At 33.9% G+C, this 16,371-nt stretch overlaps 2 protein-coding genes across 3 annotated transcripts; one reads left to right on the top strand and one right to left on the bottom strand.

Annotated features, from left to right (window-relative positions):
• Positions 1–4,129: 4,129 nt before the first annotated feature.
• On the top strand, positions 4,130–8,167 carry LOC142551368 (protein PIN-LIKES 3-like). Of its 2 annotated transcripts, none has more exons than XM_075660568.1 (11): positions 4,130–4,250; positions 4,791–5,002; positions 5,126–5,205; positions 5,282–5,406; positions 5,887–6,008; positions 6,158–6,358; positions 6,937–7,029; positions 7,120–7,220; positions 7,323–7,375; positions 7,473–7,658; positions 7,861–8,167. In XM_075660568.1, exons 2-11 carry the CDS (start codon positions 4,868–4,870, stop codon positions 7,986–7,988), a joined length of 1,224 nt encoding a protein of 407 aa, XP_075516683.1. In that variant the 5' UTR covers positions 4,130–4,250; positions 4,791–4,867; the 3' UTR covers positions 7,989–8,167. The 2 variants fall into 2 exon arrangements, with proteins under 2 accessions (XP_075516683.1, XP_075516684.1); XM_075660569.1 differs by lacking the exon at positions 4,130–4,250 and adding an exon at positions 4,299–4,597.
• Positions 8,168–8,931: 764 nt separating this feature from the next.
• LOC142551367 (pyrophosphate--fructose 6-phosphate 1-phosphotransferase subunit alpha-like) lies at positions 8,932–15,397 on the bottom strand. Its single transcript, XM_075660566.1, has 19 exons — positions 15,236–15,397; positions 14,085–14,257; positions 13,818–13,930; positions 13,483–13,557; positions 13,276–13,389; positions 13,119–13,186; positions 12,821–12,904; positions 12,248–12,301; positions 11,968–12,048; positions 11,774–11,867; positions 11,637–11,710; positions 11,440–11,550; positions 11,305–11,349; positions 11,158–11,214; positions 10,415–10,519; positions 9,935–10,051; positions 9,744–9,847; positions 9,404–9,569; positions 8,932–9,300 (listed from the first exon to the last, which is right to left on the bottom strand). Exons 1-19 carry the CDS (start codon positions 15,386–15,388, stop codon positions 9,175–9,177), a joined length of 1,914 nt encoding a protein of 637 aa, XP_075516681.1. The 5' UTR covers positions 15,389–15,397; the 3' UTR covers positions 8,932–9,174.
• Positions 15,398–16,371: the final 974 nt, after the last annotated feature.

Genomic DNA, 16,371 nt, shown 5'->3' with positions numbered 1-16,371 from the left:
TATTAAGAGAGTGTGTGTTCTCTTTGAAAATACATTGAGTGAGTTGTACACCACAAAATATTATAGTGACATTCTTTTCATCTTGCCCGTAGTTTTTACCCTAATAATATTTATGGGTTTTTCACGTAAATCTCGGTGTCCAATTTATTCTTTATTTTTATATTGATTATCTCAAATTACCATACGTTGGACCAACATGGTGGCGATTCAATCTTAATCATGGTCGCACGTTTTTTGGGGATACATGTCTGCAATATCAAAATATTCAAAAGGAAAACATATCTAGAATTTATTATTTGGAAAAAGTAGAAGTACTTATTATTTATTTCAAAAATCGTGACTAATAATAATAATTAAAAAGGGAAAAAAAACTTTATGTGGCAATAATTTATAGTCAAAGCCTGAATGAATTATTGGTAAATGAGATGGAACCAGGCCTAACGAATCGTACACTTTGGTCTTATTATATACTAACATTATATTCTATCTCAGAAAACATAAACGAGACAATATAAAAAGATTCTGAGTTTTCGTGGACAACAAAGGAGTAACATGCTGAAATGATAGAAGACGTGATGTTTGATGGAAAGTAACCTTGGCCCTGCATGATTTTGGGGGGTGGTTGGTATGGGCTTAGCTAAAAAAAGAATCTTAACGTCTACATTAAAGACGTTCGTTAGGGTCAAATTCGATAAGTTGCACATTAAAGACGTTCGTTATGGTCAAATTCGATAAGTTTAATTTAAATCGATGAATTTCAAATTTATGAATTTGATATATAATTAAATATATTTGTGTTGTTTCGAGAAGTAAGATCATAAATTTTAAATTCACAATTTATGTGCTTATATAATATTTCATTGATTTCAAGTTCACACAGTCATGAGCTCATTTTAAATTTCTTATACTCTTTATTACTTATTAATGTGTAAATAAGTAAAGTGTGGATTCAAGATTTGATCTCTTTTCATGATAAACAATAAAATTATAATCGAAATACAATAATTTCAAATCCATCGATCCAAACGTCGATCATGTAAAAGAGAACAGCCAACTAAGATAGCAATTCGAACTTTTTAACAAAGAAATAGCAATTGGCAAAAGAAATTTGAATACCTCCACGCAATCACGTACGTCATATTTGGGAACAGTGCATGCGTTTACGTGTATGTTTTGATTCCTAACCGCGTAATTTGTGTGCACGCTAGAATCCAATCCAATCTGATGCATGCATGTATTTGTTTGTTTCCCATGAATCAATATTTGTCTTTTCTTTTTCCTGGTAATTAAAAAATAAATAAAAATTCGTTCTTTCTCGTCTTTTTTTCCTCCCGACTTTTCATAGAATTTCTCACAAATAAATACAAAGTACCGGGGGTGTATTCAATCTAAACTTTTAATGACTTTTTTTAAAAGGTGGACTTTTGTGGAGTTGATGGATTTTGATTGACTTTTATAGAATCTCATGGAATTGTAAAATATATTTCATAGACTTTTATATACTTTTTTTCAAGATTTTTATAGACTTTTGTAAACTTTTATAATTGTAATTTATTTTTTTATTAATTTCTTTTAAATAATTATTGGACATGTATAACATATTCAATTTTAATTTTTTTTTATTTATGAAAATGTAAATGAATTAAATTTATTTAAAGGTTAAATAAATTTAATTTGTGAAAAATGACAAATGAACTATCCAATTTATTGAAATCAAAATTTCAATTCTTTATGTCAATTCAACATATTAATGAACAATATTTTATAAGTTCATAATAAAATTTTATTAAAAGGAAAAATCAAAATAATAAGTAGACTTTTACATAAAAAAGCTAATCATTATTGACAATTTGATCAACATCGCTCCACATTCTATTGGCTATGATATCCCTTCATGCATTAGCTTTTGCTCGTTGTTGTTCTTGAGTATCAAATAACTGATCAAAGTTGTCATCTCCATAAACTTGTGCCGATGAAGACAATTGAGCTTCATTATCTGGTTCAATTTGAAATTCACCACATCGACACTCCTTTCGAAGAAAATTGTGTAATCTGGCACAAGCCAATACAAGCTCTGTTTGGGTCGTATATGGAAATGGAGGGGTCATCTTGAATATTTTGAACCGTGATTTAAATATACCAAATTTCCGCTCTATAACTATGCTCCTAACTCTTCTATTCCTAACAGCTGAAAAATGACGTTATCTTCCCACACTCATTGAAGCAAACAAAGAAACACGGTATAATATGTGGTAACAGGATGTAAAATAGCTTACAGTACTCCTAAATATGCCAGGAAAAGTCACTTGAAATGCATGTGAAGTACACATAATGACTATTGGGTTTTCTATATTACTTTTACGAGTAAGACATTAATAAATATTAAATACAGACTTAACATGGCATAAAAAACTGTTGGAGACAACTATGAGAAATAAGAAAAAAATTGAGACAATAAATAAATAATTCAATTACACTATTCATATTAAAGAAATCACATAAAATAATTCATCTAAATTGTATTGTAACACATATTTAATCATGTTAAAAAATAAGGTAAAGTATTTGAACGTATAATTAAGTATATCTTGATTAAGTGTGGGTAAATTTCTTATCACATACTATCAGTTTGTACAAGAAGTCTAAAAAATATATTCATTAACTGTATCCATGTCTTCAAAATTTTATCTTATTCCAAGCCAAATCTTATTATCCTATTATACCATTCACTTCTTTTCTAACTTAAACTTTAGCATTAGCCAACACCACTTCCTAATGTTTACGAAATCAATTTTTCACTTTCTAGCCACATCACAAAAATAATTAAAAACACTTAGCTGTTTACAACTTTCACATTTACCATGTACATAATTGCACTTATATCATTTCACTTTTCATCATTTAATTTTCTTCTTTTCCTCTCTATATCGAAAAAAATTCTAAGATTCAATTTTATTTAGAGAAGTTCAATTAAAGGACCATCTTAATTAATTTGGGAATGACAATCAAGAAAATAGAACTCTAAAATTAGATCTTACACTGAGAAAAAACTATGGCTCTTAAATCATTTACTGTATAGCATAAGAAAGAATAATATGAATGCTGAAGTACTCCTAAGTTTTTTCAATAATCATAATGATTCAAGAAAAAACACAATTCATCACATGTCGGATCATTCATCGTTTTGATGAGATGAAAGAAAATTTATGAAATACAATAATCATAATGATTCAAGAAAAAAACAACAATTCATCTATTTTTACACATAAATATTGGCAATATAATAAATTCAAGAATGACCAATCATACCTTTGAATAGAAGAAATTTTTTTGAGAGAGTGAAGTACCCTAGAGATGGCTTGAGATAGAAGAGAGATAGCGTATTTTTCAAAAAAGAAAGTCCATCAAAATCTTTGGTATAGGTGGAAGAATATTTTAGATTTTCTGCAATTGTACATAAGGCTTTAAGATTTGTACATGAATAATAAAATAAGAATCCTTGAAAATCTATGGATTTTTTGGATACCTCTTGACTTTTGGAGAGTTTTAAAAAGTCAAGTTTGAATACCACATGACTTTTTAAAACTCTACCAAAATCCATGTTGAATACCACTAAACATATATAGAGTCATTAAAAGTTTAGATTGAATACCTCTAGATTTTAAAATTCCATAAAAGTCATTAAAAGTTTAGATTGAATACACCCCCCTACATGTATTCTATTTTATTAAAGTCGAAGATACGACAGAAGCAGTTAAGAAAACCAAAATATGTACATGTATTCATTTTTGCACCTCCATTATGGATAAATTCACCAAAATTATTTTCTATCAAAATTACAATGTAATCCTTATTTATTTTTTATAATTTTGATTACGAGCTAGTAATACGTGCATCGGTATACTAATCTATATAAATAATGCAAAAGCTTGTGTGAGACGGTCTCACGAGTCGTATTTTGTGAGACGGATCTCTTATTTGAGTCATCCATGAAAAATTATTACTTTTTATGCTAAGAATATTATTTTTTCTTGTGAATATCGGTAGAGTTGACCTATCTCACAGATAAAGATTCGTGAGATCGTTTCACCGTGGATATTATATTAATATAAATAAATAGTAACCCACCATGCAGATTGTTCCCCGTCACTTTCTAACTGTACAGAATTTTATTTTGGCAGCATTCGTTAAATTTTACAGAAGCTTTGCTAGCACGTTGAGCCGATTCATCTTCGATAGATTCTTGGCTGGTAATTGATTCTATAATGCATGATAATTATTCTATTCCGCGTGAAAATGTGTTGATTATCGAAGGGTCGATTCATTAATTCTGCAGATTTCTCTCTTCGTTTTTCCACCTTTTTGGGTGTTACAACGCGTTTCTTGATTCAAAAATTGTAATTTTTCTGCGTGCTGTTTGATTTCCATCGCTGGGCAATAATTGTGTACGGGCCCAAGAAAAAAGGGAAAAATAAAAGAAAGAAAAAGAGAAGGAATTCGAGGAAATTAGAGCAGATCGTGATGCACTAAAATCTGCAAAAGTTGAAAAGGACATGCCTTTTGGTGTCTTCCTGTTGTCTAATTGATAATGGAAATGGTGAATTCTAAGTATAAAGTATGTGTTGTGAATGGAAACATCGATTCTTAAATATATATATATATATATATATATATATATATATATATAAGTTTAGTCTTTTACAAACAGTGCAAGTGAATTCTCTTTAAATGTTCTTGATTGAAATTCAAGAATCATCCGTGCATGTACTGAGTTGCTGGCATTGAAACAGCAAGTCACGTTTGATTCTCGAAGTTCAATTAATCAAACATCATTTCTTGGAGGATCCGAGATTGTGTGATTTTCAAAATGGGCCTTTTGGATCTCTTCATTGCCTCATCGATTCCTGTGCTGAAAGTGCTCTTGGTGACTGGACTGGGATCATATCTTGCTTCAGACAGTAGTAACATTCTTGGGGATGATGCAAGGAAGCATATGAATAATGTAAGCATTTGATCTTCGTCTTGAATGTTTGAGCACAGCCTTCAGTTATCTTCTATTATGATATATCCATGAAACATTATTCATAAGATTCTTTGAAATAATTTCAGTGTCTTTTGTGGACAGGTTGTTTTCTATGTATTCAATCCGGCACTCGTCTACAGCAACTTAGCCAAAACGATAACATATGAAAGCATGGTTAAGCTGTAAGAAGCAATCTTGCTCTGTCCTTTTACTTCCATGCTTTATCGATTTTGAATATAAGTCTGGCTGATTTTGCAGGTGGTTCATGCCTTTTAATATTCTTTTCACGTTCATTATTGGTTCGGTCCTCGGATGGGTGGTCATTAAAGTTACGAGAGCTCCTATTCATCTCCGAGGACTTGTTATAGGTTGTTGTGCTGCAGGTACTTGTAATGAGCTTTAAATAAATAGTCGCCCCCTCCGGGGTAAACTTTTCTGTAGTCGAGTATACTTTTTGTATATGATCCCCCTAGTTGATTTCCAGGCTCTGCCACAGCATAAATAGGCACCAGCTGTAGTAACTAGTAACATTACTGAAGTTTAATGTTTTCTTTTTGCAAGTCACTGATGTTTCCTTCATTATGTTAAATGGTACACTGATTAATGGTTACTAGATAACAAAAGGCATTGAGTTACGTTGTTCATGCATAATGCATTCAGAAAGCATTCTTTAAAAAGTATTTTTACTATGTTTCCGATGAATTAAAGGAACCAATTGGGTCATAGTTTTCATGTGAGCCGAAATCGGCTCTAGTGGTATCTGATAAGGGCGAAAAGAAGAAGAAACCAATTGAGGCTCGCATTTCTGTTATATCGAATAATTTAACCGGAACCTGATATGTTCACTATATTTGTATGATCAGGGAACTTGGGGAACCTGCTTCTCATCATAATTCCTGCAGTTTGTAAAGAGAAGGGAAGCCCATTCGGAAGTCCTGATGTTTGCCATACATATGGAATGGCTTATGCTTCTCTTTCGATGGCCGTAAGTTTTCAGCTAACAACGCTTGCTTGTTAGGAAACATGAACAATCATTATTGATAATAGGTCAACGATGATTCTTAAAGGTCATAAATTCCGTAAAGTTAGTTTTGAAATTGTATTATGTTTCTTCTTATTCTTCTTCCGCTTTAGATTGGGGCAATTTATCTGTGGTCTTACGTGTACAACATCGTCTGCGTATCATCAAGTAAGAGATCGATGGAAGTTGAAATAAGTAACTCTCCAAAAGCAAGCTCGATGTCATCTGGAGAGACATGGACCGAACCTTTACTTTCATCAGATGAAACTGGATTGACTTTGCCACTAGATCGATTTGAAAATAAAACGCCTCAGGTAATCGTCCACTGTTTCTTTGAATCTTCATAACTTCACAAGGAGCAAGTATTAAATGCCGTTGAAATCATGGAAAATGTTGAAATTTTATGTTCAATGTTAGTATCATCCATGTCATCTCTATATATTCAAGCAAATCAACTAAGTGATACGTTTTAGTGCTGGACTTATGTGCTTGTAACTCTTCTGAAGGCCAATAATAGACCCCATATAATGGAAGAAATGTGGATAGGGAAAAAAGGTAGAAAGAAAAAGAATCCACTGCGAAATTGGAAGAGAATCCGAAGGACTTCATGGCATTTCGAAGTTGCTCAAAATCGCTTTCTCGCAACAGAGTAGCAGATTCATAAATCATATTATTGTTTATACAACATTAAACACGAATGACACCGACGAATGTAATACCAAATCATACCATTAGTGTCGGCCTTTGATTGATTCAAAATGCAGCTAAGAGAGCAGCTTGCTACCGCTTTGTATTTGCAAGATAACTGTGGCCTGCCCTGTTTCAGTTATAAAAAAAAACCTTTAAGAAGACTTAGAATATTAAGGTTTTGATATCTGAAGTTCAATTGCAGGTAGGAGTTTCAGATAAAATAAAGCATCGGTTAGAAAAGCTCTTTAAAAAGATGAACCTCAAGAGGTTGCTCGCTCCATCAACAACTGGAGCAGTATGTTTCTTTCTTTCCTTGATATGCATCATGGAACTCATTTTATGTAACTTATTTATGTGATAGCATTTGTCTTCTAATTTTGTACAGATTGTTGGATTTATAGTTGGACTTGTACCTCAAATTAGAAACTTTCTGATTGGTGATACGGCTCCTCTTCGTGTGTTCCAAGATACTGCTCTTTTGCTGGGGTATAGAAGCTGTGTTATATAAACTTGATGACTAGATTCACATTTTCTGTCCCTTTTTCATGAGCTTATAGTGTGTACTCTTTGGTCGGTCCTAAAATGCAGGGATGGAGCCATTCCAGCAGTTACACTGATCATGGGAGGAAATCTTTTAAAGGGTATGTCATATGTATGATAAACATTGAAAGTCGATCATTTCTCGATCCTGTCTGGAAATTTTCTTTGCTGAAGACTGACTCACGGTTCTTCTATCAGGCTTAAAAGGTTCAGGAATTGAGAAATCTATTATTTTCAGCATTATTATTGTTCGATATGCTGTGATGCCTCTGATAGGCATTGGTGTTGTTAAAGGGGCAGTTCGATTCGGTTTAGTTCATGATGATCTATTGTATCAGTTCGTTCTCTTGCTGCAGTTTGCCCTCCCTCCTGCAATGAACATAGGTACATCAAATCTTGAAGCATTCCCTTTCTCATTTCCGTTGTGGTGTATAACTAAAGTTTACCACTTCCCTATAACCACGGGCACACACAAACTCACACAAAAGAGACTATTAAAAACCTCATATCTATCTTATATTCACCAAAACAATCGACTCAAATTGTTAAAAGAGTCGCTTAATTATCGATTTTCACGGCCTCACAGGTACCATAACCCAGTTATTTGGGTCTGGAGAGACAGAATGCTCAGTCATTATGTTATGGTGTTATTTGTTGGCTTCTGTCGCGTTAACTTTTTGGTCAACGTTCTTCTTGTGGCTACTGATTCAGTAAATGCACCTCGTCTTTTTGGGTTTACATGCATTGTTCTGTTACCGAAGCATCGGTAGTTCGTGCATGATGGATGGTTCGGGCTAGGTGAATGGAATAGTAATCGGCAAGAGTGGCACAAGCGCCAACCAAATGAAGCATTTGGGGTGATTTTGTCAACCATTACAACCTATAATAACGAACTAATAAGCATTTCTTCTCGGGGCTCAAATTCATCGTTGAAGGCCGGAGTTGGAGTGAAGCAATGGCAACAATATTAATTACAGTTGTAGAAGCTAGAGTATTAATCACCATGTTGGCCTATTTTATGTAGAATTTTAGTAGGGATTCTAATATCAAAACGGCATAAATACCCTTCTTCAATTACAGAAAATTAGTGACTCTTCATGTTTTTTGTGGAGACCAAAGCCTTGGTGCATGTTCAAATTTAGTACCAAATACACCAAAACTATTACTTCAGATAGTTTCTATTAGAATAATTGTAATAATTCCTTAATGGAAGACTGGAGTAGATATATATTGCCTCACACCGTGCTAACAGTTCTTTACACAGACCATTACTTTGAGATCTCAAAATCTATGAACAGCAACATATTTAAAGCTCTCTTTTTTGTTTATCACTAAAATCTTTCAACTTGTATTTGGATGGAAAGAAATTTACATCTCAAATTCAACGTGTCCATTTGGCTCAAAAGTAGCATTAAAGATTTGAAATATAATATGTTATTCAATTTATATTTTTTTCCTACAATTTCAAATCAACTCCTCAACATAATCATTTGAAGTTTGATTGATTTGAAATCCTCTAGTAGATCTAAATCATTACATCAAAACAGAACATCAAATTATTTTGTTCTCATATACATTTATAATTCTAGAAGAAAGGTTTACGTTTAAATGCACAGAACATCAAAACTAGCCTGAAGCAGAACAAGTTCTGAACGAGTTAAAGAGGACAAAGTCCAAACTTTCCCATTAGCCGCAAAAGAAATTCCTCGCTTTATTTTTCAATCTTACACAAAGCAACAGAAGAAACTTAAACATAAAATCAAAACTGTGTTTGTTATCGTTGTCTTATACGTCTAAAACCTGCATAAAAATTTCACTGAGACGGGGAGAAAAAGAATAGAGGGGGTGAAGGAGAGGTGGTGTTGCGGCAGCAGGAGAAATATCTTAGAAGTAAAGATCTTTAGAAGGGAGTATTCCCACTTGAAGGAGAGGACATCACAGAAAGAATGTCAGTCACGGAAGCCATTGCACTCAAAGCAGCTTTAAGAACATCTTGAGAACATCCAGGTTTCACTATCGAACGAACCTGGAACAGTAGCAGTGGGGAAGATCAAACCAAAGTTCAAGAATTGATAATGAATTAAAGGATAAAATTTGAGCTCAATGACTATGCTGGGGTAGTGCAGGACCTTGTCAAGGTATTCCTGCAATTTCTTGATGCGACCCATGTAATCCTGATCTTCAACACAAAGGGTTACAGCCTTTGCATCGGCCCCAGGGCCGTCAAATTGGAGGGGTCCTGGGTTCCTATATACGTCATCCATTAAAAACTTGGTTGCATTTTGTCTCAACAACCTGGCAAGTACAACAAACAACGATAAACAGCAAAGCATCACTAAGTTATCAACCATACAGAAAAATGAACATAAATTAATTGAATAATGAAATCAAAATAGATAATTCAAATTAATTATTTTCGAATCTGGCTTAACCAAGCATGAAGTAAATTGTCAAAAAAATATGACATACTCATAGGCCTTTCCCTTCAAATCAACAGTGGCAGGATGTAGAGCTGGTTTTCCAAGGGTTGAAGCCCCATGACCACGACCATAACGCTTAACAGTCATCATAGCCTGGAGACAAGTAAAAAAACCAGGTGGACCATTGGATAATGGTTGTGTACTTGTGTGTATAACTCAAAGGAAAAATAGGAAACCTACGGTTATAGGAGCAGCACCGCAACGCCACTTGTTTACGGGATTTTTCAAATTTGTTACGGTGGCCATATAACCATTCAATCCAGATGCGAGTATGTGGTAGCAAATATGACCAAGCACCTGTAATAACATTATTATAACGTTCAGTTTCTCAACTTTTTGGCTGCAAAATACAAAAATTTGATCGGAAGAGAAAATGAGAGGTGAAACCCACAGAAAAGGAATCCATCCTGACATTTCTATCCTCCCCAAAATTATCTCTAGAATTAAATCAAAAGTCTGCACTACGTAACAAATTTCAAGACTCGAAAGTAGGTAAAGAGACATGGAATCACCATATCAGACAGAAGGTGGCAGTGGCGTAATCCAAGAATTGCCCTTGGTTTTTGCCACTAATACTAATACCATTTTCATGACTTAGCTTTACGTCTACTATTTATAAAACATAAGGATATAGTCAAATTTATTTCATTGAATACTTACATAGGCATAGTCACAATCAAATTTTGATGGTAATGAACCTCGAGCTTGATAACCGAAGAAATGGCATATGCCATTGAACTTCTTTCCCTTGTAAGTTCCTTCTTTCTGTACAGACAAAATGACAGGCATAAAAAAATTAATCTGCTAGGTAGGATATTCTGGAATAAACAAGCCCATTATATCTACAAACAAGTGAAATAGTAAATAATTAACTATATTACTTTCTCAGGTGGAAAAGGATTAATCACGATTTAAGTGTCACGATCGTCTCATTTGGGAAATAATGGCTTTACGCAACAAGAAAAAAATGTCAAGTGAGAAGGAAATCCCAAACTAAATTCCATATTTACAAGAGACCATAAGAAAGAGTTCTAGCCTGAGTGTGGAATGGCATCAACAATTCATGCAGCCAAATCCTTTTCATATAAGAATAACATAAGACCCTGAGACAGTTCAGTATTGTAGAAAAGCAGGTGTAAACATTCTAAACATACACATTAAGCTGTATACAAATGTACAAAATGTGAGAAATTTACAACAGCCAACATCACAAGGTTTGTTCCTGAACATACACAAATTCTACATTCATCAGTCTGACGAACATTTAATTTGGTGACGAAATTATAATAGCATCAAGATATAATAAAAATATATAGAGACAGCTGCCCAAGACTGATAATTCATTCAGCAAATATTAAGAACTAAATCATAAGAAAAAATTGATGAATGCAGAGACAATTTACCAATCGCTTGTTCATTTCTTCTTCAACCAGATGAGCCAGCAGCTTTTCTGTCTCGATCTATCAACATAAGATAACAGTATTAATTAAAACCAAATAAATTTATGGATATCACCTTGCAAAGACATAAAATGAGCAGGTTCAATTCACCTGAGATAGTTGAGCAGAGTCATCTGATTCGGGATGGAGAAGAAGCTATTACATGATATAAACTTCAGTATAAGTAAGATGATGAAAATTTAATAAGTTGCAAGAATCAATTAAACAAAGAAAATGAAGAGGTACCTGTTTCCTTATAAAAGGTGGCAAGAATTCAAACAAAGCAGAAGCCCATGGTGACAGTTGAGCAAAAATATTATCAGCAGAGACACCTTGCTTGAGCAAACCATGAATTTCCTGGGAGATACAATATTTTGATGCAGATTCAGGATCAGGGAGTAGAAGAAGAATATCATAATAATAAATTGATCAACTTTCCTGACCTGCAATAGAGCATAAACCTCTGGAATGCTTTCTATTATCCCCTCAGGCAAAAGTATAACACCATGGAATTTATCTGAAACAAGAACCAGTTAGCAGGCAATGTGAACTGATCGTTACGATGCCTAATGAATGCTACCTTGTTCACCCCTGGCTTGAACTGCATCACATATTTGTTTTGTAATATCAAAAAGTGTAAGCTTTGATGCAGCCACCTCTTCACCAAGAATAATCTGAAAGAATGATCAAAGCTCTATGATGTAAGCATGAAGAAAATTGAACGTATTGCTCTGACAAAAATTTCAATCAACATGACAATAAATCAATACAAACCATATTGGGATGGGATTGGAGGGTGCATTCCAAGGCAACATGCGATGCTTTCCGCCCCATTAGCCGAATAAAATAATAATACTGCAGATAAACAGAGTGGGAACAACAAAGAAGGAAAATAAGAAGCAAAAAGTAAAACAATTTTAATAAGAAAATTCTTGAAAGAAAACTGAGTGAAATATTCGAAAATTTTCTTTTTTCATAGGTAAAAGAAAGAATATTCCATACCTTCCTGACAGAAACCCAAAAACGGATGCAGGATATGAAATGAATCATTTACCTTCTCTGCAGAGAGGGCATCAGTGCAGACATTGCTTATCAGCTGTGAATTAACCTGTAATCAGAGAACCCATTTAAAGGTCATAAAATTTCTTATATGAAGGAAAAAAATTCAAAGATAAGAGGTACCAATATTATAGAGTATAAAACTATCCATGAAGAGCACAACAGTGGAGATAATGTAAGGAAATTGAAGAAACACTTTTCAGCATACTAATAAGTATGCTTTTAAGAATTGAAATATTTCAAAGATAGAGATTTGACACATATTATAGAGGTATAAAACTATCCATCAAGGTCACAGACAAATAAGCTAATGTTAAGGGAACACATGCCATGTGCAGAGGAGATTGAGTACACACTTTTCAGCATACTATCAACATTTAACACTTGGTTAAGTAGATAAATTGTTCAGATCTACGTATTTTGAGTATCTCTGAAACGATAAGAAAACGTTCAAACAACCATATATGGTAAAATCCACAAGCTCGCTTTACAATCACATTGCTGAACCCCACAACCTTCAGAGAGATACAATAAGCTACACTACATTCGGGGAAGATGAATATAGTACCTTACATATTGTGTCAAAGCCCACATTTGTCTCAACAAATTGGTTTTTAAGATCTCCATTTAAGGTGACAGGAATACCAACCACCTGAAGAATTTTATCACACTTACATCAGAAATGCTTAAGAAAATTAAAAAAGCAGGTGAAAGGAACACATTATAAGATTTATAGAAACATGCATGCACCCGAAACATCACATTGGAAGAGCTTCATGACACATAGAAAGGTGGATAAATCAACTAATTAAATAATAAAACTGAACCAAGCAATTATATGATCAAACAACAATCAAGTGATATACCTTCGTGGGACACTTTCTTTCTGCAAAAGTTTCTGCAAGTTGGGCAGCATCTGTGTTTGATGTCACTCCTTCGAAAGAAAAAAGGGGTTGTGTCAGCAAACCTGTAGTACATATATTCTGGATTGCCATGGAACATTAAGAGACAACAAATGAATACCTCCAATGATGACAAGACCATCCAACTTCAAAGTTGTGCATGCATTGAGTGCTGCATTGACTTGCTCAGTAGTTCTTATTTGATCTTTCGTCCGTCCCAGCAAGTCATAACCACCTTCGAAGGGTAAAAAAGAAAAACCAATATGATAATTTATTCCAAGAATAAAATAATGCGAGAAGATATTTTTTGCCTATAACCCTCGCATACCCTGATTTTTGTAAGTTGCAAGAATATCATCGGTGACCTCTAAAGTTTTCTGAGCAAACAAACCTTCTGAACCACCTGATAAAACACAAAAATGGTTCCAACATGAATAAGCTGAAAAAACAAATTGCATCATGAGACAAGAAGGAAACATAGAATAACTACTTGAATGATTCAGCAATTCATACAATAGAAAAAATCACTTTCTCATCAAAACTAAGATAATTTAAGCTGATAGAGATTAATACATCATGGAGACAAAAGGCATAGAATTCCATTCCTAAAAGTTATAGATGGGGAGCAACATCGGTCTTAAGGGAAGAAATGAAGCTCCTTACCTAAAAAACCAAGCAAAGTACTTTTGGGGTTATGAACTTTTAGAGCATCAAGAAGACCCCAAATAACATTATGTCCTCCGGGAGATTGTCTACCACAGAAAACCAATCCAACCCTGAAAAAAAGGTACAAAAAATTAGCTCATGGCAATTTTCTCTTAGCTGAAGCAGATGGAGGCCCGCTATGGATAACTTTGAATGAATTAAAACATGACAAGCACAGGAAAAATTAATTAACAGGAAAGCACCATCAATTCCAATGCAGTATACCTGGTAGCGGGATGGTCGGTAATTACTTGAGCAGCAGGGACTGTGGCAGTTGCCCTCAAGAAGTGAGCTATGGGTTGACCGTAAGTGTGAGGAAATGACCTACTAATGGTGTGAGAGCCTGAGGGGTCTGCGGCTGCCGTTGCATCACCAAACTCTACACGCACCGTAGTTCCCTGTTTAAGTCACAATAAGATGATAGATGCTGAAAATTAGGCAACTCAAACGGAAACATCTGCAAATCAGAAAAGTAACAAGAGATATCTGCATAAGGGGATTCAGCAAAAAACATATATATAAGGACAAAACTACAACTGAACTTTTCTGCATGAAAATAAAACTGATGCAGAAGAATTACTGCAAAATAAACTAGCAACTAGATGGCGCAAGTGGTTTACAAAGAAAATGTACTTTCTATGGGGATCTATAGTTTAAACGGAATATGTAGATAGATGAGTCATAGTCTATTGTTAGCATGTTGTATGTCCGGATGAAACTGAAGAAAACAGTAAGGTTCAGATTGACATAGCTTTGTACATGGGATGTTTGTTAGTGATGTGAGCGTTCTGAAGGTTATGAAACACGCCCACGTAAATTCTTAGCCTTGGCACAAAATACTACAAGGCAGACAGAATCAGCACAAATTTTATCCAGTAAAATAGACCAGAGAGAAACTTGGAAAGAAAAAAGTTCTCCTTCTGGGATCTACAGTGAATGACAAACGCTGAGGATTCAAAGATTCTGCATTGTAATGACTACTATCCTCTTTAAACCAAACACAAAAATAAACGATGCCGCACAAAATCAAGGACACGCATGGCATCAAAAGGCAGGAACGGAAAAAAAAGAAAAAAAAAAAGAAGAAGATAAAACAGTACAGGAGATCCAACTATAGATCTATATCCTCGACGTTACGATTTCGTGAACACACATTAAAACTCGGACTAGATTCATCCCCAGCGCATGCATAAGTATCTCCGCCAACTCCAAAATCAATCCTCCAAACCGACCAAAAAAAATACAAACTTTTCTGCAAAAATTACAATCATAAACTAAACAGAAATGTAGCATTTGCAGTGTAATAATCGGTGATCTCTCAACCCCGAAATTTTTATATAAAAAAAAAACACAAAACACACAGAGACAATTAAGACCTGAAGACAAGGGGGTAGCTCGGGTCGGTACTGAGATCGAAGCTTTTGCAGATCAGAGAGTTCTCTCTCGTTTCCGAAATCTGAATCCATTTGCTCCTCTTTCTTTCTTGCGTCGCAACACTCACTCACCAAACCTACTGATAAAAATATCATGACAATATTATATATATTTGATTTAATCGATGCTTAATACGCAATATATTTATTATTAACATTTATTATTACACACAATGTTTTTATTTTATAAGATATTTATCCGACTCAACTTATAAAAATATTATGTCAAAATTATGTTTTCATAATATTAACTAAATCAACACATCTTACCGATATAATTTTGACTGGGTCTCATATGAGACCGTCTCACGGATCTTAATCTGTGAGATCGGTCAACCCTACCGATATTCACAATAAAAAGTAATACTCTTAGCATAAAAAGTAATATTTTTTCATAGATGACCTAAATAAGAGATATGTCTCACAAATACGACCTGTGAGACCGGCTCATACAAGTTTTTGCCTATAATTTTATAAGAGCGTGTAAGGGTGTTATTCTATTATTATAATAAATCACAAGATATAGTAATATGTTATTAGTAATCATATGGATATTACCATGTCTACCTATCAATTAGATTTTGGGAGAGGAATCTATTGGTGATGTATCTTGTTACTCTTAATGCCATGTGTATATCTATACCTTATAAAAAATTGTTTTGGTCGTTTAAATATTGAGGCTAAATTACTACTATTCTGTAAATTAAATTATATGATTGTCTGTGTTGGGTAGATCAATCAAAATATAACATTTGTGATATTGTGTGGTTTAAAAGATTTTAGATGCGTTGTTATCACCGGTTATAGTTTTCGATAAAACGGTAAGCACTCAGTCTTACAATTAATAGCATATTCAAGATCACGAGCAAATCAGTTTTACCATACTTTACGTGTTTTTCCTCGTGCTGTGAAGATATTATAATAACGTTTAGGTAGTTAAATCTTGTCACCTGGATTTCACGTTTTGGCATAAAAAAAGGTGGCACTCGTGTCTTTGCTGCTACATACGTACATATGTAGGCTAACTCGGTGTATATGCTTTGCGTGTATGTCAAGTTAATTCTGTTAATAAGTTATTG

Source organism: Primulina tabacum, chromosome 7 (assembly GCF_025594145.1).
Source record: "Primulina tabacum isolate GXHZ01 chromosome 7, ASM2559414v2, whole genome shotgun sequence".
Taxonomy (NCBI): Eukaryota; Viridiplantae; Streptophyta; class Magnoliopsida; order Lamiales; family Gesneriaceae; genus Primulina; species Primulina tabacum.
Note: the sequence above shows the minus strand (reverse complement) of the source record. Positions and strands in the feature narration are given on the sequence as shown.

Bases quoted from the DNA above. Each gene is read 5' to 3' on its own strand.
- LOC142551368 (XM_075660568.1), top strand. From the start codon at position 4,868: ATGGGCCTTTTGGATCTCTTCATTGCCTCATCGATTCCTGTGCTGAAA. The intron at 7,221-7,322 runs GTATAGAAGCTG...CCTAAAATGCAG, and splicing joins GATACTGCTCTTTTGCTGGG to GGATGGAGCCATTCCAGCAG. The intron at 7,376-7,472 runs GTATGTCATATG...TTCTTCTATCAG, and splicing joins GGGAGGAAATCTTTTAAAGG to GCTTAAAAGGTTCAGGAATT.
- LOC142551367 (XM_075660566.1), bottom strand. From the start codon at position 15,388: ATGATATTTTTATCAGTAGGTTTGGTGAGTGAGTGTTGCGACGCAAGA. The intron at 13,558-13,817 runs GTAAGGAGCTTC...GTGTTTTATCAG, and splicing joins TACTTTGCTTGGTTTTTTAG to GTGGTTCAGAAGGTTTGTTT. The intron at 10,052-10,414 runs GTAAGTATTCAA...ATGTTATTACAG, and splicing joins TTGATTGTGACTATGCCTAT to GTGCTTGGTCATATTTGCTA.